This window comes from Ranitomeya variabilis, chromosome 8 (genome assembly GCF_051348905.1).
Source record: "Ranitomeya variabilis isolate aRanVar5 chromosome 8, aRanVar5.hap1, whole genome shotgun sequence".
NCBI lineage: Eukaryota > Metazoa > Chordata > Amphibia > Anura > Dendrobatidae > Ranitomeya > Ranitomeya variabilis.
In genome coordinates, this window is record NC_135239.1 from 30,577,339 (window position 1) to 30,604,871 (window position 27,533).

Genomic DNA, 27,533 nt, shown 5'->3' on the forward strand with positions numbered 1-27,533 from the left:
AGGAACCGAAACAAGATCAGCAACACTCATCAGACAGGACCACTCCTTGTGGGGGACAAGAAAAGGACTTTTTTGTGCTATACAGATGGGGTTGGGGGTTTATATACAGTTTACTAGAATATTGTAGAAGAGGCATTTAGGTGAAGGCTGTACTTTACATTGATAAAACCTGGTGACATTTTCCCTTTAAGTCCCAATTGACTAATTGAATTAGTCAAGAACGGTCAGTAATAGGAAAAGTAGTATCTATATCCCCTGACCTGAGCATAAAGTACCGTAGCTAGCTTACTCACATTTTGTATCTGTCTGCATATCTTTCTTTCTTTCTTTCTTTCTTTCTTTCTTTCTTTCTTTCTTTCTTTCTTTCTTTCTTTCTTTCTTTCTTTCTTTCTCTCCCTCTCATTCTTTCCTTATTTCTCATTCATTTCTCATTCATTCATCTATTATCTATCTATCATCTATCTATCATCTATCTATCTATTATCTATGCATCTATTATCTATCTATCTATCTATCTATCTATCTATCTATCATCTATCCATCATCTATCTATTATCTATCTGTTATCTATCTATCATGTATCTATTATCTATCTATCTATCATCTATGAATCTATCATCTATCTATTATTTATCTATCTATCTATCTATCTATCTATCTATCTATCTATCTATCTATCTATCTATCTATCTTTTAATCTATCAATCTATCTATCTACAGTGGGGCAAAAAAGTATTTAGTCAGTCAGCAATAGTGCAAGTTCCACCACTTAAAAAGATGAGAGGCGTCTGTAATTTATATCATAGGTAGACCTCAACTATGGGAGACAAACTGAGAAAAAAAAATCCAGAAAATCACATTGTCTGTTTTTTTATCATTTTATTTGCATATTATGGTGGAAAATAAGTATTTTGTCAGAAACAAAATTTCATCTCAATACTTTGTAATATATCCTTTGTTGGCAATGACAGAGGTCAAACGTTTTCTGTAAGTCTTCACAAGGTTGCCACACACTGTTGTTGGTATGTTGGCCCATTCCTCCATGCAGATCTCCTCTAGAGCAGTGATGTTTTTGGCTTTTCGCTTGGCAACACGGACTTTCAACTCCCTCCAAAGGTTTTCTATAGGGTTGAGATCTGGAGACTGGCTAGGCCACTCCAGGACCTTGAAATGCTTCTTACGAAGCCACTCCTTCGTTGCCCTGGCAGTGTGCTTTGGATCATTGTCATGTTGAAAGACCCAGCCACGTTTCATCTTCAATGCCCTTGCTGATGGAAGGAGGTTTGTGGAGCGCCCCCACACCGCCGCAGGGCCGAGGGGTACCCGGAGCCGGGCCTCTGGGTCTCAGTCCTGGGGTTGTCACGGTGGCTAGATGGCTAGACCCGGTCCGTGGCCCTGTCTGTCAGTGGGGGACGTCCGGTGCAATAAGTGGTGGTGTAGCGGTGCAGTTGTGGGGTGCAGGTCGCGGTAAATAACGAGGACACCAGGTTGCAGTCTCTTTACCTCTTTACTGAAGATCTCTGAGTCCTCAGTCCAGAATACGGTTTACCAGGCTGCGCAAGTCCGGCCGGTCCAATGGCACCTCCAGAGTTCTCTTCACAGGTGGAAATCTGTGCCTTCCTGCTTGCGCTATGTGTTGTGGTCCTTCCCTGCTGTGCTTACGGAAAGTCCCCACAACTGTTGTGTCTGTTTCTTAAGTTCCCTCACAACTCGACTAGATGATGTTCTGCTAATCCTCCGTCCCTCCCTGAGGTTCGGGTAGGAACGGCACCCGTTTGACGGGTAGGCTCGGAGCTCTTCCGGGACCCTAGAGACGCCCCTCTCCACAAGTTGCCCCCCAAGACTTCATAGGTGATTTGAGTTAGACAGCCCGCCTGAGACTGACTGTCCTGCCGCTGTTTAGAGTATTGCTTGAAGCTGTATGTTATAATACTCTCTCGGCGTTCCGGCCACCGGTTGTGCGCCTCAGTAGGATGTTGCCTCGGTCTTACAGCACGACTCCTACTGGTATCCTCCTATTGCTATGATCTCGTTTCTCACTCAGCACAATCTATCTCGCTTCTGATCCCTCCTTGGGCACCGCCGCTATCCTGAGCAGGCACGGTCCCGTTACGTTCGTTCAAGTTGCCAAGCCTCTGTCAGGATCCCACCCCTGACAGAGACCCTACTGTATCTTCCCCCACAACACCCTCTGCCACAAGGTGTTGCCTGGTTCCAACCCAGTCAGCTTCTGACTAACTTCCTGCCTGACCCCCAGTTTACCCACTATGGTGGGGAGTGGCCTAGTGAATAGAACCCTTAGCTCCCCCCGGAGGCCCGGCTGTGAAATGTATTGGTGTATGTGATACCTGATCAGATGAACTCCTTCAGTGCCATCAGACGTACCATAGCTCCCCATAGTGGCGGAGCCACAGTACTGCAACGACCAGGACTCTGGGGCGCTGCACTTGCACTCAAAATCTCACGATACATGGCCCCATTCATTCTTTCATGTACCCGGATCAGTCGTCCTGGCCCCTTTGCAGAGAAACAGCCCCAAAGCATGATGTTTCCACCACCATGCTTTACAGTAGGAATGGTGTTTGATGGATGCAACTCAGTATTCTTTTTCCTCCAAACACGTCAAGTTGTGTTTCTACCAAACAGTTCCAGTTTGGTTTCATCAGACCATAGGACATTCTCCCAAAACTCCTCTGGATCATCCAAATGCTCTCTAGCAAACTTCAGACGGGCCCGGACATGTACTGGCTTAAGCAGTGGGACACGTCTGGCACTGCAGGATCTGAGTCCATGGTGACGTAGTGTGTTACTTATGGTAGGCCTTGTTACATTGGTCCCAGCTCTCTGCAGTTCATTCACTAGGTCCCCCCGCGTGGTTCTGGGATTTCTGCTCACCGTTCTTGTGATCATTCTGACCCCACGGGGTGGGATTTTGCGTGGAGCCCCAGATCGAGGGAGATTATCGGTGGTCTTGTATGTCTTCCATTTTCTAATTATTGCTCCCACTGTTGATTTCTTCACTCCAAGCTGGTTGGCTATTGCAGATTCAGTCTTCCCAGCCTGGTGCAGGGCTACAATTTTGTTTCTGGTGTCCTTTGACAGCTCTTTGGTCTTCACCATAGTGGAGTTTGGAGTCAGACTGTTTGAGGGTGTGCACAGGTGTCTTTTTATACTGATAACAAGTTTAAACAGGTGCCATTACTACAATGTGATTTTCTGGATTTTTTTTTCTCAGTTTGTCTCCCATAGTTGAGGTCTACCTATGATGTAAATTACAGACGCCTCTCATCTTTTTAAGTGGTGGAACTTGCACTATTGCTGACTGACTAAATATTTTTTTGCCCCACTGTATCTATCTATCTACCTATCTATTATCTATCAATCTATCTATTATTTATCTATTATCTATCCATCTATTATCTATCTATAATCTATCTATCATCTATCTATTATCTATCTATCTATCTATCTATCTATCTATCTATCTATCTATCTATTATTTATCTATCTTTCTATCTATCTATCTATCTATCTATCTATCTATCTATCATCTATCTACTGATTCTATCTACTGTATCTCTCTGGCTATCGTGTCTAATTATCTACCTATATATGTGTCTATAAATGTAAATTAAATGGGGTAAATAGGTTTTCTGGGACTTTAATACTAATCAATATCAGATCGGTAGGAGCCGTCGGCTGATTGAAGGTGCCCTAGGAGAAGATGAATGGCAGAGAGTTTGCAGTACCACTCACGGCCACTACACAATGTATGGCGCTTTGCCATTTCCTACAATTAACAATACGATGAACGTTCCGTGATCTGATACTAATGACCTATTCTAAGGATAGAACTTGAGCAGTAAAATCACAGAGAACGATGTCAAAATGATAAATGTAGGAGAGGAAGGAAGCTCCCTCTTCAATATGAGCAGGTGCACTAGTGCATGTCATCCATCACGGGTTCTAGACCTACAAGATGTCAGACACAGCATAACGAGCCCAGTCTTCACAGGCACTTAACATCCTGGCAGAGAAAGGTAGACTATTAACATGAATATCCTTTTATTCCAATTCCAGCCCATAAATATATAAATATTAAAAAATAGACATTAGATTTCCGAGAGGCGGGGGTGGAGGCACTGTCTATGGGACTTCATGTCATATAATACATTTACCAGTCATGTTACAAACGTTTCCAAACTTTTTATTCTATTTACCAAGGGAAATATGTCTTTCTTAAAACGGAATGATATATTTCTTAATAAATGAGAAAAGTTAGTAAATCCCTTAGAACATCTGGGCTCTGTAGAAAATTCATTTTGAAAACTTTAATAAAACAAATTGGAGAGCACTTTAGATTATGATTTGTAGAAAATAGACTTCACGAATTGCGTTGGGCTTAAAAAAAAAATGTCTTCAGGTCTTTAATTGACTTCTCTGAAATAATTGCGTTCCTTCGGGGTTTCTCCAAAATTAAGAATAGACTTTTAAAACAAATCAAACTTTTTTTTTTTCCTTTTTTTCCTGCAAAAATTGTCTTTAAATAAAACGTAATTGCAGATATCCCGATGGGAAGCATATTTCAGTAATGAAGTCTTTTTCTATAAACATAGCACTTTGTGAAAAAAAAAAAAACCTTCAGTTTTATTTACACTTCAACAAAGGTACTTTTAAAGAGCTGCCAAAACGTTCGTAACATTGGAAGCTATTTGATCCTTTCAGGAGCATTACTTAGAGTTTTTAAAGAGTCGGCACCAAGAAAAGTCAGATATGAAGAGTGACTTAGAGGCTACTTACACCTAAGTGCAATTTTATTTAATTGATTTTTTTTTTTTTTGCTCCTAAATGAAAAGTTAAGCAACTTCCTAATCAGTCTTCATTAACAAATTTCTATTATTTGCTGCTGCAGAGTCATTTATCAAGCTAAGAGTTTAATCAATAAAGTTACACATCAATCACAGCTCCTTCACCTGGTTCTGACCATTCTCTCTGCCTATCTCTTCCTTTTAAGAGGTTTTATGCAGATTTCCACAGTATAAAGTGGTGAAAAAGTATTGGTAGTTTTAGGGAGGGCAGAGAAACCAGGCTAAAGAAAAGGAAGAAAGCAGATGCAGGATAGAAGCTGTGCTGATACATGAGCTAATGAAAACAGCTGCACCCTGGATACAAGATGACCTCACAGCACAGCCTTTATTACTGTGAGAAACACTCCCACAAGAAAAAGATCTGAAACATGGATCAGGCTACAAGCTGCATATCAGAGATCTAAAAATCAAGAAGAAGGCTACAGACTGAAACTTGGCACAATTTTATTACCCAGTTCCTCCCAGTTTCTATTTCAACTCGTTTCGATTGTACTTCTTCTATGATCCTAATCTGAGCTGAACCTTAAATCTCTATAGAAAGAAAAAGAAAGGAGTTTGTTCCAGCTTCTTAGAATAAAATTCAAAAATGTATTGTTTCTTAATTAAATTCCTTACTCAAAAATAGAAAAAATCATAAAGAAAGAACAGAGCGACGCGTTTCGATCATACTCCTGCGATGGGAATATGATCGAAATGCGTTGCTTCTTTCCTCCTTTCCAGTTTTTCTATTTTTGAGCGCTTTGGAATTTTAATCAAGAAATGATACGTTTTTTATTTTATTCTAAGGAGCTGGAACAAACCCCTTTTCTTTTTCTTTCTATTGAAATTTAAGGTCAAGCTTGGATTAAGATCGAAGGAGTACGGTCGAAACTCGACGCTCTTGTCTTCCTTTATGATTTTTCTCTTTTTGAGTGCTATGGAATTTCAATTAAGAAATGATACATTTTTTATTTTATTCGAAGGAACTGGAACAAATCCCTTTTCTTTTTCTTTCTACTGAAACTTAAGGTCCAGCTCAGATTAAGACCGAAGGAATACGATCGAAACGCGCCGCTCTTTTCTCCCTTTCTGATTTTTCTATTTTTGAGTTCTATGCAATTTTAATTAAGAAACAATATTTTTAGGTTTTTTATTTTAAGGAACTGAAACAAATTCCTTTCTTTTTCTTTGTACTGACATTTATTACAACTGATACTAGACGGCGAACCTGTACTAAGGTTGTGCCGCCAACTGGTGAAAATCACTTGCAGGTGAAAATCACTTTTAGCTGATATAAGATAGATATGTTGCAATGTTGCATTCTTTTTGGCATGTCCTTCAATATAGAAAGTCAAAGTTTTCGATATTTCAGAAAATTGCTAAAATGGACTCACAAGTTCCTCCAAGCTTTGATAAACTGTCTGAAAGTCATGCAGTTCCTCCACAGCTGGAGTTTGACACATTTTTCTCCTCCAGGGATTCGGTGGGTGGGGGGCTAGGTATATACTTTTTGTCAGATGCTGATAAGGCTTGTCCTTAAAGTATTTACACAAAATTTAATCATTTGGAAATTCAAACAATTTTAAAGAAAAGCGAAAAAAAAGCTCCGCAGTGTCAAACAGAGGGGATGTTATAAACCGCTCCACACTCCTGTAAAATCTGTTTTATAGCAATTCAGTGGCTAATTGAGTTTAGCAATAACACAGAGAGAACTTCTCCCGCTAACACAAGGGCCGTCACTATCCCAGTTAAACACCGCCTTGACCGGTCTAACAGATTGTGTTAAGTGCCTTCTACCTGAGATTAACCATGACAGTCAAGGTCACATCACACTGCCCCGCTTTGTGTAAATGTCTTAAAACATAAGAAAATAGTATTCCTTAACCCCTCACATACCAATGTCTCTACGACTGCGTGTATCATACATTTCACAGCATTTGCCACCATTATTGGAAAAATGAGATAGTGCATAGCTACCATATGGCTATGCTAAATTGTGGAATTTGAGTGCAGTATTTGGTAGCCAAGCTTGGATTTTAGAAGCCAACTACACAACTCCAAGAGTCAAGTGGATTTTCTTGAAGGGACAGTAATCCACTTGAGAATGTGGCTAACGAGACCATCTTTTGGTCACCATGAGTATTGTTCCTACCACACACAATTTTGTATGGAAAATGTAGTATTACATGTCGACGAGAGTTGGTGCGAATCTATCAGAAGGACCTGGTCAGTAATTTGTGGCCACTGGAGTATCATCACTAAACTAGAGCATTCGTGGCTTCTCCTTTGGTTAGCGGGCCTGACGCGATGTCATCATTGGGGTGTGACGCACATGTAACATCCTACCAGGTTGGTTAATCAGAAGAAGAGGCGCCGATGTTGGAAGGTAGGAGGCTGTCCTCAGGGATCCGGCCAACGGTCACAGTTCACTGACATGGCTAATGGACTGGATCCGTCCAACAGCTACAAATCAGTGATGTGGCTAATGGACCGGATCCTGGAAAGCTTTTTGCACTAAGTTCAATGGTGACCTTTTTTTAACTGACATCTTTTAATACAAAAGCGGCTCGAGATTGTCAGAATGGGAGACTCTTGTCTGGCTAATGGATGGGGGTCCTAATAGAGCAGGTTAATGTGGCTTGTCTTTATGATACACCCCAGTTAGGAAGCCAACAACTCTATAAGCACATTAGCTGCCTGTCTCTTGCCAATACTATTCCCTGAAGACAGATTTTTCAATTGCTGAGATAGGAGATGACAGTTGGTGCTTTTCATATTCTATGGACTGGAGAGGGGAGGAGCAGGAGGCAGACACAACCATTCAGCTGCAATTGAAAAGCCGGATTACTCACCGGTAATGCTCTTTTAGTGAGTCCACGACAGCACCCTACTGGAGAGAGGGATCCGCCCCGCAGGAACAGGAAACCTATTGAGAAATAAATGGGGGCGGTCCGCCTCTCCTCCTCAGTTTTGATTTCAGAGTACCCGGAGGACCGCCAGTATTAGGCAAATATCATTTATTTCATTGTTTAAACTTATTTGCTTATGATTAAAAGGATTTTACTCAAATAATATGTATTATATTAATCTAGGGAGGGATGTAAGAGGGTGCTGTCGTGGACTCACTAAAAGAGCATTACCGGTGAGTAATCCGGCTTTTTACTCTTCGCCACGACAGCACCCTACTGGAGATCTTTCAGAGACCATCACCTAGGGAGGGGACCACCGTGCTGAGGACAGTCCTGCCAAAGTCTAGGTCAGAAGTTGACGATAGGTCTAGCCTATAGTGGTTATAAAATGTAGAAGGGTTTGACCACGTTGCCGCCTTACATATAGTTTCAATCGGGACGTCTCCCCTCTCTGCCCAGGAGGATGCCATCGCTCTGGTAGAGTGTGCAGTTATGTCTTCCGGAGGGTTTTCTTTCCTCGCGGAGTAAGCCAGTCTGATAGCCTCTCTGATCCACCGGGATAAGGTGCTTTTTGTTACTCCATGACCCTTCTTGACGCCCTGGAAGGAAATAAACAGAGCCCTACTCTGTCGCCAGCTGCTGGTCTTTTCAATGTATTTTAACACTACTCTTTTAACGTCTAGAGTGTGATATTTTTGTTCTTCAGGAGTGGATGGATTACTGAAGAAAGTGGGCAAGATTATTTCTTGTGACCTGTGGAATTTTTTTGCTACTTTGGGCAGGTAGGAAGGGTCTGGTTTAAGAATTAGCTTATCCTGAAAGGTTAACAAAAAAGGTGGATCTATAGAGAGTGCTTGGATGTCACTGATTCTCCTAGCTGAAGTCAGTGCTACCAAGAGGGCCGTTTTTAGTGATAGACATTTAATTGGTATTGAGTCTATTGGCTCGAATGGAGAGTCTGTTAGGGCTTGTAAGACTAAATTTAAATCCCAGGGTGGAATCCTAGGTATGTTAACTGGATTCATTCTTTCGCAGGCCGTAATAAATCTGGATACCCATCTATCCCCCGCGATGTTATGGCCATAGAGGGCTCCTAGCGCTGAAACATGAACCTTTAAGGTGTTTACAGTTAGACCTAGTTCTCTCCCTTTTTGAAGAAACTCCAGGATAGAATGTATTGGAATTTCTGATGTGTCGGTAGATGTATGGAATTGAAAAAATTTTCTCCATACTCTTGTATAGATTTTTGTGGTGGAGGGTTTTCTACTATGGAGAAGCGTATCAATTAAACCCCCCGAGAATCCTCTCGATCTTAACATCTGCCTCTCAAGTTCCAGGCCGTCAGGTGTAGATTGTCCACCTGAGGGTGGAAAAACGGACCCTGGAAGAGAAGGTTGGGCGTTGAGGGGAGGACCCAAGGATCTGAGACCGACATGGTCTGTAACCATGAGAACCATGGTCTCTTGGGCCAGAATGGAGCTATCAGTACAACTCTCGCCCCTTCTTCCCTGATTTTGCGTATAACTTGAGGAAGCAATATGATCGGAGGAAACGCGTACGCCAGACTGAACTGCCAAGGGGCTTGGAGAGCGTCCAGAATGTCCGGATGATCCGCTGGAGATAGAGAAGCAAATCTCCGGACTTTTCTGTTTTTCCTTGTGGCGAAGAGATCTATCTGAGGACGGCCCCAAAGAGATATTATGTCCAGAAATATCTGCTGGTTTAGACACCACTCTCCTTGCCTCAGGGTGTGTCTGCTTAAGAAGTCCGCCTGCTGATTGCTTGCTCCCCTTATGTGCAATGCAGTAAGGGATGTTAGGTGACTTTCTGCTAGATTTAAGATTTCCGTAGCAGAAGACATCAGAGTCTCTGATCGCGTACCTCCTTGCCGATTTAGATACGCCACCGTGGTGGTGTTGTCGGACAGGACTCTGACGTCTTTCCCCCGAATCTGTGGGAGGAAATGGTATAAGGCGTATTTTACAGCATTCAGTTCTTTAAAGTTAGAGGAGCTGCAATTTTCTTCCCTGCTCCATAAACCCTGGCAATAATCGTTCCCCATATGAGCGCCCCATCCATGAGGACTGGCGTCAGTGGTTATGGTGTGAGATGGCGTTATTACCCATGGAACCCCATTCAACAAATGGTTTGAGTCTAGCCACCACTCTAAGGAAGTTAAAACCTCCTGAGATAAGGTTATTTTTGTATTTAGGTGACCAAATAACCGTCTATCCTCTTGTAAAATTTGATGTTGTAGGACTCGAGTGTGGTGTTGAGCCCATCTCACTGCTGGTATACAAGAGATAAGAGACCCTAGTAACGACATAGCTTGTCTTAGGGATATACGAGGATTAGTTATTGCGGCTAGGACTTTGTGTCTGATCAGTAGGATTTTTACCTGCGGCAGGAGACACTTTTGAGATATGGAGTCTAACTGGAACCCCAAAAACGCCTGACGGGAAAGCGGAGTGAGTCTGGATTTGTCGGTATTGATTATCCAGCCCAGGTCCTGTAGAGAGGAAATTGCGTGAGCCAAACGATCGGCACATTGAGTAACTGAATTTCCTATTACCAAAAAGTCATCCAGATAGGGCACAATCAAAGTTTCCTTCTGGCGTAGGTATGCCATCACCTCTAGCATTATCTTGGTGAAGATCCTCGGCGCTGTTGAGAGGCCGAAGGGTAAGGCCGCATACTGGAAGTGACGAACCTCGTTGTTGATTTTTACCGCCACTCTGAGGAATTTTTGGTATCTGTTATGAATGGGGAGATGATAGTAAGCATCCTTTAGATCAATGCCCCCCATCATACAGTTTGGGAAGAGGAGTTTTATGGTGGACCTAATGGACTCCATTTTAAATGTATAATTTTCAATGAATGAATTGAGTTTTTTAAGGTTTATGATGGTTCTGAAAGAACCGTCGGGCTTAGAGATTAAGAATAGGGGAGAATAGAATCCCCTACCCTCCTGTCCCACTGGCACTTGGACTAGGACCCGTTTTGATATTAGGGTTTGAATTTCAAGCTCTAAAGCCTGTTGCTGTATAGGCGAGCTGAGAGTTGTTATAATATAAGACTCGTGGGGTACACGAGAGAATTTTAATTTAATTCTATCTCGGACGATATTTAAAACCCACGAGCTAGATGTTATCTTCTCCCATTGGGTGGTGAAAAATTTAAGTCTGCCCCCAACTGGTATGTCCTCAGTATTTGTCTTTTGGGGGGTTGGGTCTTCTAAACATGGTACCTCTCTGCTTGTCGTCTTTAGGGGTCCATGTTGTAGACCTATCCGTTTGCCTCCTTTTGCCAAACGGCCTCCTTTTAAAGGCTCTCCTGTAAAACGGAATAGAGGTTTCAGGAAAAGCTTTCTTCCTGTCCTTTGCCTTTTTGAGTATCTCATCTAAGGTTTTACCAAAGAGGTACTCACCCTCACATGGGATTGCGCATATTTTAGACTTAGATTGCGCGTCCCCTTTCCAACTCTTCATCCATAGGGCTCTTCTTGCGTTATTTACAAGGCCCGCAGATCTTGCTGCTAAACGGAGTGAGTCGGCGGAGGCGTCTGCCAGAAAGGCCGCTGCTCCTCGTATTAAAGGGATGGCTGCTCTTAGTTTTTCCCTCGAGCTTTTCTTTTCAATTTGCTGGTCTAACTGATCAATCCAGATGATCATTGACCGGGCCGCGCAAGTGCTGGCTACTGCAGGTTTGAATATCCCTGTAGCCGCTTCCCAGGAACGTTTAAGGGATGATTCAGCCTTACGATCCAAAGGATCGACCAATAGTCCCGCATCCTCCACAGGTAGAGTGGATTGTTTGGAGGTAGAGGCTACAGCTGCGTCGACCTTAGGGACTTTGGTCCAAGTAAGAAGCTCCTCGTCACTAAACGGATATTTGCGTTTTGAGGCTGAGGGTAGAAAGCCTCTCTGATCTTGCTTCTCCCACTCTCTTTTAATCAATGTTTTCACTGCTGGAATAACCGGAAAACATCTCCTCTTTCTGTCTGCCAAACCCGCGAACATTATTTCTTGCGCGGTTTGCGCACCCTTAGACTCCTCACACCCCATGGTATTTCGAATAGATTTTACCAAGTTGTCCACACTGTCCAAGGGGAAACATGAGCGTCCCTCAATCTCTGATGAGGATGATGACGCTGGACATGATGATAGGGAGGCATCTGACAGTATCGGTTGGTCACTGTCGGAGTCTGACACAAGTGTTGGCGTTTTAGATTTAGAACTACGCGGTTTTTCCTGGGTCATATTTTTTAGTTCTTCTCTAATAATGGCCCGTAGGTCCGTAATGGACACTGCTGCTCCCTGTGTTTCTTTTAAACAGTCCTCACAAAGTTTTTTGGGGTATGAGTCAGGGAGGGGCTGGTTACACAAGGCACATTCCCTGTGCTTCGTTTTTTGTCGTTTTTTGTTCTAAGCGTGTAAGTAGAGAGAGAAAGGGAAAAGAGAGAGATAGGGAGACAGCGTTAGCTTAATAGGTAGAGTTCACAACTCACCCAGTGAAGCAAATAATACCGGATCAGAAGGCCGAGATCCTGTTCTGGAACCGTCGCTTTTACGAGCGGTGTCCGAGGATCCTCTGGCGTGATCTTTGGCGGGGGGTACTGGAACTCCGGTTGTAGGGTCCATGGCACCTGGGGATGACATCTCTGCATCGCCGATTCAGCGTTAGTGAGCGCTTTAAATAGAGCGCCAAAACGTTTTGTTTTTTTTTTTTCTCGCGCATGCGCAGATCAGTGCCGGCTCCCCCGCCCTGGATCCGGCCTAGGCGCCCCGGAAGTCCAAGAACCACTTCCGGGGTAGCCTGTATGTGCGGCGGTCGGCACACGCGCGGCCCGGGATTCCACGCCGGCCGCTGGAAGGTCACCTTACCCGGCTCCTGCTGCCGTACCGCACGCTGGGAAGGACGCCGGTCGGCCTTTCCCGGACCCGGCCGTCTGCCCGCTCCATCAGACGAGGGGGAAGCCGTCTAACGGAACTCCCCCGACGCTGCTTCTGAGCCGCAGCCCCTGCCGTTCTCACGGATACTGCGCAGGCGGCATGCAAGCCCAGGTATGTCTTCTCACTAAGAGTCCTGTCGTTCCCGCAGGAACAGGAAACCTAAACTGAGGAGGAGAGGCGGACCGCCCCCATTTATTTCTCAATAGGTTTCCTGTTCCTGCGGGGCGGATCCCTCTCTCCAGTAGGGTGCTGTCGTGGCGAAGAGTAAAAGTTGTAATTCTACATAGAACTTTATGAGCACCAACTGTAATCTCCTATCTCAGTAATGAGAAAATCTGTCTTCACTGAAGACACATTTTATTAGTGAATTGAGAATTTTGAGACTGACTGATGAGTCCACGAAGAGAAAGAAGCAGATTTCTGAAATAAGATATATTACAAAGTTTGTTATTTCTACATGTACTATTGATTTATATTAAAAAAAGATTCCTTTTTAAATCATTAATGCATCTCTAATAGTGATGAGCAAACGTGCTGGGATAAGGTGTTATGTGAGCATGCTCAGGTGCTAACCGAGTGTCTTCGGCGTGCTCAAATAATATGTTCGAGTCCTCGCGGCTGCATGTCTCGGGGCTAACAAACAGACAATCCCTGCATGTTTTGCGGCTGTCGAACAGCTGCGGGGACTCGAACATGTTTTTCGAGCACGCTAAAGACACTCGGTTAGCACCTGAGCATGCTCAGATAACGCCTTATTCGAGCACATTCGCTCATCACTAATCTCTAAGCAATGACTCATATAAAACCTGTATGAGAAATTGGAAATTGTATATTTCAAAAAGTAAAGGAATAACAATAATAAAAAGAGTTTTCATTTTAATATTTTGGGCCTGATTCATTAATACATTTTTTTGCCTATTTTTTTATTTGTGCTTAATTCTTCTTTCAATTTCCCCCTTCTTTAAGGTCTATAGTACGTGTTCGTCTTTGTTTGTTTTTTTATGTTCTCCAGTGTTAGTGAAGGCTCTATTTGGGGCTTCCATATATTTTTGCCTGATTGATCATTTGAACCTTTTTTAAAAAAAAAAAGTGGTAAAATTTGTTGCAAATGTATTCTAGTCTCGCCCTGGAGTGATGACTTGTACACCAGAAAATTTATTTTTTATTTTATTTTATTTATTTATTTTTTTACATTTTGCGAAAGGCTCAACTTCTGTGCTTAAAAAGTCTCTAAACAAAAAGAGTTAAAGACAAAAATTAAGACTATTTTTGACTTTGTGAAAAAATCATGAACCGCTTGTGCTGTTTTGAAAAATTTGGTGCAAATAAGGCCAACGGATACCACAATACAAAAAAATAAAAACCCGCGAATGATAAATTGGGAACTTTAGTCTTCGGTTGACAGAATATGGGGGGCGACACAGAGCACAAACAGAAAATCCAACTTTCGCAAAGCCAAGAGCTGGTTCCCCTCCTAATGCAGCCGTGACCTTCTACAGCTCCGGAGCAATGCTGTAATCTTAATGAAGACTGGCATCAGTGGTCGGAGTGCAGACTCACGGTCATTTAGGATCATTTGGTCTTTAATGAAGAGTGCCATACTGGCAGCGCAGGCAATAAAGGGGCTTTTAGCTGTTAGATGCTATGACTAATCTCCTTCTATACAGCTGACTACAGCGGACCGTTCATTTATTTATGTTCTTTAATAAGAAGGAGGACTACAGATTACTTTGCTTTTCGCAGAGAGTTATCTGGCGGGAGCATTCTGCTGGGTCAGGCTACTTTCACACTAGCGTTTTTGGCTGCACGTCGCAATGCGTCGTTTAGGAGAAAAAACGCATCCTGTAAAGTTGTCTGCAGGATGCGTTTTTTTCCCATAGATTTACATTAGCGACACATTGCGACGTATGGCCTCACGTCGCAACCGTCTTGAGACGGTTGCGTCGTGTTTTGGCGGACCGTCAGCACAAAAAAAGTTGCATGTAACTTTTTTTGCGCGTCGTGTCCGCCATTTTCGACCGATAAAGCACTGATTTTATTGAAACAACAGCAAGCAGACCCGTAAGTGGCATATCGCTGGAATCAGAGTCTTAAACTCTACATCATGCTGCTCTCAGACTACATAGAAAAAAACTACAGACAAATTCCCTTTAAAATTGATGACATCCATTTATAGGCAACGCATCCGATCAACTGATTGAAGAGACCACGATCTCTTCAGCATTTACATAACGTGCAGGCTAGTTGATACTTGCCTCCACTATCTTTTTGTTTTAGCGGCCATGTAGTATTGTTTTATTGAATTTAACTTTCGCTAAAAAAAAATACACACTGGCGCCACAGCTTCTACAAGTAACTGACCGGAGGGATTACAAATAATTGACCCCACTAATTTACTACGGCTAAGGTCACACCAGAGTATTTTCTCTCATCCGAGAGAATCGGGATGATTATGCTAATCACACTCTGATCAAACTCTGCTAGAGTGTGATTACTTTGTTATCCGATTTTCTCGGATCAAGAGAAGATGGAAAAAACTTATTTCTCCACCTTCTCCATTCTGTCAGTCTATGAAAATCGGACTACAGTCAGATGTCATCCGAGTGCCGTCCGATGTCTTCCTAGGACTCATTGACTTGCATGGCCGAGTGCGACCCAGATCCAGATCGGGCATGCTGTGACTTTTTCCTTGGACCAGCTCTGCCTGAGGAAGAAATCTGAAACGAGCAGGGCTCCATAGAAAAACATTGGTCCAGTGTTTTGCTGGATCTCACTCGGCCCCAAAATATGGTCATGTCCACGAGCCCCTTGGACAAGCCATCAATTCTAAAAGGCTTTGTGCCCAAGGTGTAAAAATGACAATATATTAGTAAATCAGATTTTGAAACCACATGCCAAACATGCCCAACCGCTAAGGAAGAACAGACGAGGAGTGAGGATGAAGATGGAAAAAAAGACTGAAGCCGGAAGGAGCCAGTGAGTTACACGGAGAGAATGGGAGCTACCGTGCCACTACAGGTAAGGGGCAAGGTACATATAATGTGTGTTTTTTTTGTTATTTTATTTACCCCTTCACTAAATGAAAATAGTAGATGGCTCGGCCGCCATTTTGCTTGATTTGTGGAATTCAAATTTGGGTTCCAAATTTTTGCAAAATTCCCCCAAAATTCGATTTACTTCAAATTGATTTACACATCACTAATGGTGCGGAAATCAAACAGTAAGTGTCTTACACTTTAATATTTTTACCCATTTGTAGCCTCTTGGAAATTATCATTAGAGTTGCCACTAAAATACTGGAATTATTAGCTATGATAACTATCATTCACTTTAAGAACTTTTAAAAGAAACAATATTTTTAAAGTCAACTGTAAGTTTCAGCTTCACCGGATGAAAGCATCATTAATTTCAGCAGGGAACATGTTGGGAAATTCTCTCTATTTTATCAATCTTTCCCTCTAGGGCAGAGTACACCCCCTAATAAATAACATAAAGCAGCATGGAAATAGCTGCATTTCTGAGGTCAAGAACAGAGGACTACGGCTTCAGGGAACTGGACTCCTATTGGATCATGGCGCCAACACGGTATTTCTATAAGGAGGTTATAACAGTACAAATTGTTTCTTATTTTTGGAATTTTTTGTGTTTGGTGACAGTTTATGTCTTCATTGTAAAACTTTTGCCTCCTTGTTTGAACCTCAAAGGCTAAATTATTAAACATGTATTTCGATTAAAAATAATTGAAAAAAAAATTGTTATGGGGTTCTTCACATTTTAGAATGCAAATCTGTATAGTGGCCTCCATTGCCCAGATCTTCTGATAATGGGACACAGTTATCACAACTGGCGATGTTTCACATAGCAAACAACGAAAGCTCAGCTTGTATTTTTTAAACTGAAAGTTTAACATGAAAGCTGCTCTGTAATTTGTGGCTAATGGCAAGAAAATTAATAAATGAGGTGTGCAGTGGCATAACTAGAGTCCAATGAGCTTTGGTGCAAAATTTGGAAATTTTGACCTGGCCTCGCCACATGTTGGTCAGATGTATGGGACGCTGTAGTGTTCTAGATCCTATAAAGACATTCATGCTTACCCCCCTTGTATTCATGTTCCCCATCCTGGTTCTTCCTGTAATAATCTCCCCCATTCTGGCCCCTTCCAGTAATAATGCCCCCATCCTGGGCACTTCTAGTAATAATACTCCCAATCCTGGGCTCCATGCTATAACAATGTCCTCCCATCCTGGACCCCCTTTCATCCCCATTATGAAATAATGCCACATGTGCTGGGCTCTTTATCTAATAATGCCCCATATGGGCCCCATCCTATAACAATGGCAGCTGACTTCGGAATTCTGGCAAGGGCAGTGCATGAAGTCACTGCCATGTGTCGCCCATCTCGTGCAAGTTGACTTCTATTGAAGCACAGGGAGATGTCGGGGGATGCACAACCAGGTGAAATTGGTGCTAGCATCGGCAGGTCCCTCTCCCACACAGGCCCAGTTGCAGTCCTACCCTCTGCATCCACCATCGCTACGCCCCTGGGTCACGTGTGAATACAGCAGTAGACAGTATCTATACCAGACAATAAACTATTTAAGCATCATATCTATAATATAACACTGGGAGCGTCACTCTGTCCAAAGCCTTTATAGACTGCGCAGGAGCGACGCTCCTAGCATTAGATTATAGCCAGTGTCCGTATTCTAGAAAAAAAAATGGCGCCGGAAAGCGCGGACTGCGCAGGCGCCGATTCCGGGAGCAGGGGGACATTTATGAACCGTAAACAGGGGGCATGTGGACATGATCCCGCCCTCATGATGCTGTGGCAATTCATGCCACAGCTATTTCTTACTTACGCCACCTGATTTCGGCCCATGAATGTCCCCCTGCTCCCGGAATTGGCGCCTGCGCAGTCCGCGCTTTCCGGCGCTATTTTCTTGGATACTGCAGTGTGTCTTCAAGAAAATGGCCCTGGAAAGCGCGGACTGCGCAGGCGCCGATTCCGGGAGCAGGGGGACATTTAGGAGCCGGAAACAGGGGGCGTGTGGACACGAGCCCGCCCTCATGACGCTGTGGCAGTTCATGCCACAGCAATTTCTTACTTACGGCACCTGATTCCGGGCCATGAATGTCCCCCTGCTCCCGGAATCGGCGCCTGCGCAGTCCGCACTTTCCGGCGCCATTTTCTTCTATACTGCAGTGTGTCTTTAAGAAAATGTCCCCCTGACTCCTGCGTAACGTGTCTTCTGCCAGCACTCATTTACAGATATCAGGCGCTGATACTGATGCCACAGTGTCCCCCTGCTCCCTGACTCCTTCGCAACAGTGTCTGCTGCCGTCGCTCATTTTGTTACAGATATCAGGCGCTGATACTGATGCCACAGTGTCCCCCTGACTGCTGCACAACAGTGTCTGCTGCCATCACTCATTTAGTTACATATGTAACGATATCTACAATACAATACGTCAGCAAAGCTACCAAGCGCAGGATGGGAGCACATGACAGGATGAGGGCTCAGGAAGAGAGTAGCACATGACAGGATGGGGGCGCATGATGGTAGCAGCACATGACAGGATTGGGGTGGAGTATGGGAGCACATGACAGGATTGGGGTACAGGATGGGACCACCACATGACAGGATTGGGGTACAGGATGGGAGCATGTGACAGGATGAGTGCTCAGGAAGACAGTAGCACATCACAAGATGGAGGCACACAAAACAGGATGGGGCTGCACATGACAGGATGGGGGCGCAAGATGGTAGCAGCACATGACAAGATCAGGGCGCAGGATGGAAGCAACACATACCAGGATGGAGACCATATACCAATATAAATGCTCGCCACCCGGGCGTAGAACGGGTACAATAGCTAGTCCACATATATTCCGATATGAATGCATTTATCAAAACACCCTCAAACTCCCCCTATACTATATATTACAGTACACAGCCATTATTCTAAATAACAAAGCATGATTAGAAGATCTTGAACCCCATGCAAACTCTAAAGCAGCGCCTCCACCTAGCATGTGCCATTTATAACACCAGTGCCTTCTTATATGACAGAGAAGCCCTTCCGACCCACTCAGGCACTGGGGCGTGGTGAAACTGCTCCTCTGCCCCTCTTATAGTTACACCTCTGGTCTGGTCACAGAATATATGGCCAGTTTGGTTATACACCTATTTGATGACCTGAATAGAGATGGGCAAATTTGCCAAAAATCGTGGTAATCAATTTATCCAGGAGATTCGTTGTGGTCCAATTATCTTTGGTCCGAATTGACAGTACCCTGAGTGCTGTGAAAAGATGTTTATTATGCTCACAGGCCTCTCCACACTCCAAACCCCAAAATTAAACACAGGGGAAGAAAGGTGTTGTTAATTAAAGGAACACATTATACTCGCCTATCCTAAACCCTCACCTGACTCCGTACACAGCCTCCATTCTCCCCGATCCTCCGTGCGGGTTGTTTTGTGCATTTAGGCCAGACAATGACATGCGTTGGCCCCTTTCATGATCATGTAGGGCCAATCATTGACTTCGGCATCAGAAGAATTGAAGATCTGTGATGAGGTCCGGAGAGCTGCGACGGGGATGGTGTAAGGAGTCATGTGAGGGCCTAGAACAGATGAGTAAACAGTGATTCCTTTTTTTCAATTTTAACCACTACCCAGTTCTCAAAAAAACTCCAAAAAATTGTGACTACCTGACCATGATTTTGTTGTGATTTCATAGAAATCAAATCACCAAAGTTTTAGATTCACCAGAATCTGAATTTTTGGGGAAATTCATGGCAAATTTGATTAGCTATGGATCTATTTGCGTAACTCTAGACCTGGAGCATCAGCTCGAATAGCTGCTAGGTAGACATGTTTTAAGATCGTTACACCTTGGTAACTAATTTACAAAGTTATTGTTTTTATAACAGTAAAATATATAAGATTCTATTAATTCTATTGTCCAACATCAACAGGATCTAAATTATTCCAGGTCATTGAATATTCTGGATTACTGGATAGTCATGAAAAAAACAGGAACCTCAAGCTGATGAATTGGAAAAAAAAAATTGACAACTCCGGTAAAACATTGCAATTAAGAAATCTTTTGATAAAATATGCTGCTATAATTTTTTTTGTCTGGCCTTCTGCTTCTGGTTTTGAAAAATTCAAGACTAGAAGACTTTTCTGGAATTTGTATTAAAAAAATGAATCATTTTCTGGTTGGGTGGCATATGGATGAGAAATGTTTTTTATGATACTCCGTGTTGGGTCTGAAGACAGGGATGGCCTTAGGAGAGTAATGGTGGTTTGTAAAGAAAACAGTTTACATAAATTGCATGGCAGCAATAAGCAAAGCTGTTTCTTGGAGGGGAAAGGAAAACAAAATTAAAATGTTCTTCTGGCGTAACGTGTAATTAATTTACCAAGATCATTTGCAGGAATAACAATTCCCCATCCAAGCTACACAATGTGGTGTATGAGGATAAATAACAGATTAGTTTACAAGCCTGTCATCGTTCTGCGTGGCTTTGAACATCTACTAGGGATGCCGGAGCCGCTCTGCCCTGCCAAATAACGCACAGAAACAACTATACAAAATCACCTAACAGCATTATGAGTCAGCACAGCCACAATCCATGACTATTTTTAAAGGGGTAGTTCGGGGTATAAAAATTATTTTTCAGATGACTCAGGCTGGATTAAAAAAGGAAAGAGGTCAAACTCAACATTATAGATCCGCTGAAGATCCCATCCCGATGCTAACTAGTCCCTGCTCTTTTCTACTTCCTGGTCCCATAACAACACAACAGAATTAGCAGGAAATGGCCAATTAGCCAATCACTAATTGGCCTGCTTCTGAAGGTGATTGGCTGAGTTTGCATTTCCTACCATTTCTGGTGTGTTTAGGTTGGACCAGGAAGTAGAGAACATTGAAGATCAAGTCCTTGGAAAAGGAGCAGCACAGAACCCTGGGGATTCAGTTTAGCCCTTTAACTCCATAGCTCCATAGCAGTGCTAAATATGGGCCTCCTAATATGGTGATCGCTTTTGTATAGAAAGGCCTAGTGGTTTTTTTTTCCTCTCCACATCCTTTCCTATCAATCACCTATTGGCCAATGAAGGGCCTGGGTTTCTTTCCTAACCATTTAGTTCCTGGAGATGAGGGTACTAGGCAGGTTTTCGCAACTCAATAGTAAATATGGCAGGGACCTACCAAAAATTTGACCCCTCTCTCTGCTCCCATGGTTTTTATGATCTTACATGTCCCATAGCAACTTGGTTACAGTGCAGTCTCATGATGAGTCATCCATAGTGATCATGAAGGCCAGGTCATGCCACCAGAAAAGCACCTCATATTGTGGGCAGGGCAGCACTTCATCATTGACTGCCGCCTGAAGTGTCGTCATTGCAAAAGACACAACCTGATGATGGATACCATACCAAAGGGAAATATTGGACTAGAAGCTGTTCAAGAATGATTCCCATCTCAGCTTTTCATGGTTGAAACTGGAATAACTCCATCCAAGCTCTGTCCACTGGTTGAGGAACTACGGAAACAGTTGAGGGTAGTAGAGCTAAGTTCAGGCAACTGCCTGGTTCAAGTGTTGACCGCGGGAGATCATGAAATAGTTGACGTGTCACTCACAGCAGATTTGGGATGACTGTTCGAGGATGATGATGTGCCGCCCCTGGTGGCTGAATTTTGCAAAATTGGACAGTTTACAATGATAAGAGCAAGCGAAGAAGACTTTCTAGGAGGTAAATACAGCCCTGGAGGTGGATTAAATGGGTAAATCCTGCTGACAGGTTCCCTTTAATCTTGAACTGTAAAGGAAAATTGATTGTATAGATTGATTGTATATCAAAATAAAATAAAAATCTGTTTTGAAATTATTGCAATACAATTCTTTATATTCAATTTTTCTACTTCTAGGTATAGAAGAGGTTAACAGTCCTTCCTTGCATCTCTTAAAGATTGGTATTTGCTACTGAAATGTCCTGCGCTTCTCCTCTCCTGCGCAGGAATTCAGCCATACAAAAGGGAAATTGTTCCTGAATTATTCCCGTGAGTTTATTGCAGGATACTTTGAGTAGATGGAGGTTAAAAGCCATTTCTAATGGGTCCAGTTTGACACGGCAAGCACTTGATATTTCAAGCCTGTTACTATAGGTGATGATAAATACACAAGAACTGCAGGAGGTTCAGAGGGAGTGAGGGGCACTGCGCTCAAAGACCCCTTTGTGTGTTGGATAACGTGTCACGTGACAAGATCACCGAAACCAATCGTGCTGCTCAACTGGAAGATGTCAAGGGAGATCCTTGTGACCCTGGTATAACCACAACAATCTCTTGGTAGCACTTAGCATGAGGCTGAACCACGGTATTAAACACAAACAATGAAAATGGGGCAATTAAGAACGTAAACTATGTGTGGGGGTAAAAAAACACTGAAAGGTAAATAGTATCCAATGTGAAATGTACGGAGATGTTGATTCTGTACCAATGCCACCATGTCGTTAGCATTGTACAAAGGCTGGCTTTATTTTCTTTTTGATATTTTTTATTTTCTTCTTGTCTCTTTATGAATCTAAACATGGAAATGGGATATGCAGTAATGTTAAGACAAATGTAACTTTCAAGGTTAAAATAATAAAAAAAATTAGGCATGGCTGATAGACAACTTTAATGTGTCTAATACGTATGTTTTTCTACTACGACAGATCTTAATGAAGTCTCAGAGTTGGGAATTACTTTTGAAGATTGGGTTCTTTACGATGTATACAGCAAAGAAGAAAGGATTCCATAAAATGATTGACCAACTTCTCAACTGATTCAACATCATTACTAAATCTTAGACCCAAAAATCACATTTGAACCAAGCTAACAAATCAAAACAGCACCAAAAGTAGGCATTGGTAGACAGTCTTGATACACAATCTATGAAGCACAGGTCTTCACAAGAAGATTCAACTTAACTGGTTGCTTTTAGGCTTATTTGACTAGGAATCAGAAACCAATGTTTCCCTATAAAAAAGACCTGTCACTGCCATAAATGTGTAATTTTTTACCCTGCTGCTGTTCTCCTGAATCTGGCAGGGGTATGTATAATGCATATATATATATATATATATATATATATATATATATATACACACACACATATATATACACATATATGTATACATATTATGAGAAGGTCTCTTGGAAAATACTGGAGGGTTAAATATGTGTCACTGAGGACGCTAGTCTCAGTGATATAAACCTGGAAAAATGATTCAGCACACTAAGTGCTGAGAGGGGTTAATCAGTCATGTTAAGGGCTGGGTTTTTGCGAACAGCTGAAGAGTGGGTGGGAGGCTGTTCACCATATCTCCCCCCAGGATGTGGTTGGCCCAGAAGCTTCATGTGGAGCCTTTGGGCTTATTCAGTGTTCTGTGTACTCTGGAGGGGAGCTGACCTCCAGAGCTGCGCTCTTGGTAAACGGAGCAGAAATATGTTTCCTTTGCAGACCGATCCCCGTAGTTATAAGGATAATAGTGAGTGCCATTCTTTTTGTTTGCGTCAAGAGGACTGAATATGTCTATTTATTATAAATTAAACAAAATGTATTAGTTTTAAGAAATGACATGAAGTTTCTTGCTATGCCTCACTGGCACCTTTCAGTTACGTTGGGGGGTTGCATTTAGGCGGACAGACTGAGCCCCTCCTTCTGTTTTAGCGCACAGACTGTAGCAGCTAAGGATATAAACAGCCGAAATCAGAGTTATTTCCAACACTGGCTATTAGAATTAAGTGTTTATTATGTAGTAAATCTAACATCGGCAAGTGATGGTGGACGTACAGCTGATGTGAATGTGCAGAGTCACTGTTAGGTATTTTATTAACACATTAGTTTGAGGCAACGACCCCCTTTCAAGGACTAAAAGGGATGTCATTTTTAAGCCAATCTTGGTCCCTTGGTGCAATTTGCTTAGAAAAAAAAAAGTATTTACTCACCATCACCTGGTCCAGTGTTGAGTCTCTTCCAATGCTCTTGGCATCCGGTATTGGCTCACATCAACTGCACTGCAGCCAATCAGTGAGTTCAGTGGCTGTCAGCGTAGACCCAATGCCCCACTCAGAGCTGCTGAGCCCACTGATTGGCTACCGCGCTCTTGACATTATGTTAGTGCTACGTCTAATACTAGGCTCCAGGAGCAGCATTAGATAAAATTCTTGGACCGGATAAGGGTGAGGAAAGCATGGTTTGATTTTTTATAATAAGCTTGGGCCTGGGGATCTAGATTTTCTGAAAGGGGACAACCCTTTGAATAGTAAGGCACCTGGCAAAAAGAGGTTCCGGTTAAGATCATCGAAAGTCATTTTTGGCATGGACTATAATAAATGTTGGGGACTGGTTATTATCATAGTCTGGAAGGTGAGACTCCACTAGAAGGAGATCAGATTATGAAGTCCGGAGATATAGGATGGGTTTAGTACTAGTTTGGAACCTGGAGGCTAGAATATGTCCAGAGCTAGCGGTGACCCTTCAAAGTGTCCACCATGTTTGTCTAAAAAATCAATAGAAGCGGAACTCCTAAGCATTAGATAGGAGCTCATAGGGGACAAGGTAAACGCCGATTATTGGGTATGATCAGTTCTTGTGCCTTTCCTGATTTGAATTTTTTTAAACTGAAGGCCAATTTTACCATTGAAATCTAAACCTTTTCTCCACTAACGGCTCCTATAACATTATTTTAACATAAAAATGAAATATACCAGAACTACGCATTGGTTTTAACTTCTAAGCACAGGGCACAGTGCCAGAAAATTAATTTCCATTTTAACAGCTTAAGTGTATTTGGCTGGGGTCCAAATTGACAAAACCTTAAGGTTGTTCTAAGGAAAAGCGAGCGTTTTCATCTACAGATACTAATGTGACTCACGGCTTGGTAATAAAGGACAGACATTCTTGGACTGGAAGACTGTGTAATCGATCTCCAATTGCCACATATCTCGAGCGAGAGTCTATTAGCTCGCAGCTACAATTGTGCGAGCCATCTGGACAACGCTCAGTGAATCAGAAATATTTCCTTGTCTATGAAGAGATTTTACAGCATTTCCAGTACCTTGGAATGTGCATTGAACTTTACCTCCGTTTTCCATTCTCACGGGGGAATACTGGGCTCTAGCTGCACGAGCCAGGCATTATAAATTATTTCTAAAAATTAAATTCGTGAAAGTCAAGAAAGTTATTGATAGCATTGGCTATGCTGTATACATTTCTGCTTTATATTCCATTGAGGGTCTCTCTGCCCAGAGGTATAGTTATAGCGGGTGTAGAGGTTGGGAGCAACAAAATCAAAAAGTCAATTTGTTGAGACTGGGATATAAAGAGGCCAGTACTAGGAATTATGTACAATAGTATAACGACCCAGTTACAGATTTTGCATTGACAATGAGAATCTTTAAGTTACGCCTCTGCCTATAATACTTCTATAAAGTACATGCAGTTAGGAGCTCACAATTAGATCAGGCCAGGTCTATTCCCAGAGGCCAGAGTAAAGCTTCACAAGTCAATGTAGTGGAGGATAAAGGTGGTTTAAGGTGGCAGCTGGACAAGTCCTGGACAGGAGATATGTTTCACTGAGGTGGTTAGCCTCGGTGATGTGAAACCCGAAAAAACAGATAGTGTTGAGAGGATTTTCAATAGGCCTGTATTTTGGGTCCGGGTTTTAGGAACGGCCAGAAGAGCTGGGTGGGATTAGCCATTGCTATGTCTCCACTTCCAGGCTTTGAACGGAGTATTTAAAGAAGATCAGCAGCCTCAGTCTGTGTCTGTGAGTTAAGAGGCAGAAAGACCTCTGTCTGCTGTCTGGATGTTACGCTGGCCAGGTGAGCCCCTTCTATGATATGGACTATTTTGTTTTTTCTTTGCTGGTGAACATGCTGAAGAAAAGGCTGTTGGTTTTTCTTTATGATGAAAGACTTTTAATAAATCTTCCTGTGTGAACAAGACACTACGTGCCTATGCGTTTACCTAACTCGCTGCTACAGTGGTCATAAAAAAAATAGCTGTCACTCGTTTGGCTGACAGATATTACTTCCAATCCCCCAAACATATGCATACTTGGCACATTCTTATTGACTGCCATGTTGCAAAGGACAAAACTCGTTATGGTGCCAAAGAGTTGAGCAGTGTGTAACTTTTACCCAGCTGGGAATTGCCTTTTCTCAAGAATAGCTAAAAGCATAAAAAGAGGATTCAGAGATCCTCCAAAAATGAGAAAAAACAGCAAAACATGGCAGAGATGCTTACCTGCCTAGGCCTCCAAACAAATGCACTATCAGGATGCAGTGGACCCATGTGGTGGAAAAAACACAGGTGCAGCATAACCGATGAGGCAGCCACTCACAACCTACCAAACTAATGGAGGGGGTGGCTGCTTGGCACATTGCTGCACAAAAAAGACTTGTATGTGGCGCTGTTCACACAATGGAGATGCACAGCATCCAGGCAGGCCTAGTAGTGACACCCTTCTATTAGATCAGGCGGGCCTGCCCAGCGCTATCCAAATGCACCCCATGTGAACAGACACCACAGTTTACAAGAGAAAAATGGGCCCAACTGCACCCCGGAAAAAAGTGCAAAAAACACACATAAAAAAAAAAAAAAAATTATGTGAGGTATTAGTTGATATTTTGGCCAAAATAAAGAAGCTCATGACCCACGTCAAGGGTCCCCACGCTCATGAGTCCTAACTCTAAAATAGCTAAAAGCACAAAAAGAGGATTCAGAGATCCTCTGAATCCTCTTTTTGTGCTTTTAGCTATTTTAGAGTTAGGACTCATGAGCGTGGGGACCTTTGACGTGGGTCATGAGCTTCTTTATTTTGGCCAAAATATCAACTAATACCTCACATAAATTTTTTTTTTTTTTATGTGTGTTTTTTGCACTTTTTTCCGGGGTGCAGTTGGGCCCATTTTTCTCTTGTAAACTGTGGTGTCTGTTCACATGGGGTGCATTTGGATAGCGCTGGGCAGGCCCGCCTGATCTAATAGAAGGGTGTCACTACTAGGCCTGCCTGGATGCTGTGCATCTCCATTGTGTGAACAGCACCACATACAAGTCTTTTTTGTGCAGCAATGTGCCAAGCAGCCACCCCCTCCATTAGTTTGGTAGGTTGTGAGTGGCTGCCTCATCGGTTATGCTGCACCTGTGTTTTTTCCACCACATGGGTCCACTGCATCCTGATAGTGCATTTGTTTGGAGGCCTAGGCAGGTAAGCATCTCTGCCATGTTTTGCTGTTTTTCCTTTTCTCAAGAACCAAAGGATCATAGAATGAAAATCACAACGTGAAAGAGATTATCCCTGAAAACTGAAAACACCTCTATATACAGTAAAATATACAGGATCCACCATTCACAATAGGTAATGTCACAGCTCACCCCCTCCTCCTACACAATGACTGATAATACATCTATATTCAATAGATAACACAAGATCCACCATTCACAATAGGTGATGTCACAGCTCACCTACTCATCCTGTACAATGACTGATAACACCTCTATATACAGCGAATAACTCAGAATCCATCATTCACAATAGGTGATGTCACAGCCCACCTCCTCCTGTACAATGACTGATAATACTTCTATACACAGTAGATAACTCAGAATCCACCATTGACAATAGGTGATGTCACAGCTCACCTCCTCCTGTACAATGACTGATACCACCTCTATATACAGTAGATAACTCAGAATCCACCATTCACAATAGGAGATGTCACAGCTCACCTCCTCCTGTACAATGACTGATACCACCTCTATA

At 42.7% G+C, this 27,533-nt stretch overlaps 2 protein-coding genes across 2 annotated transcripts in view; both read right to left on the reverse strand.

Annotated features, from left to right (window-relative positions):
* TRABD2B (TraB domain containing 2B) overlaps positions 1 to 27,533 on the reverse strand; it is a 286,777-nt gene that overhangs the window by 88,994 nt on the left and 170,250 nt on the right. The gene's annotated exons all lie outside the window — the stretch shown is intronic.
* Positions 7,692 to 10,395, reverse strand: LOC143788687 (uncharacterized). Its single transcript, XM_077278507.1, has 2 exons — positions 10,155 to 10,395; positions 7,692 to 9,707 (listed from the first exon to the last, which is right to left on the reverse strand). Exons 1-2 carry the CDS (start codon positions 10,303 to 10,305, stop codon positions 8,044 to 8,046), a joined length of 1,815 nt encoding a protein of 604 aa, XP_077134622.1. The 5' UTR covers positions 10,306 to 10,395; the 3' UTR covers positions 7,692 to 8,043.

Bases quoted from the DNA above. Each gene is read 5' to 3' on its own strand.
- LOC143788687 (XM_077278507.1), bottom strand. From the start codon at position 10,305: ATGTGCCGATCGTTTGGCTCACGCAATTTCCTCTCTACAGGACCTGGG. The intron at 9,708-10,154 runs GTAAAAATCCTA...TTCCTCCCACAG, and splicing joins AAAAGTGTCTCCTGCCGCAG to ATTCGGGGGAAAGACGTCAG.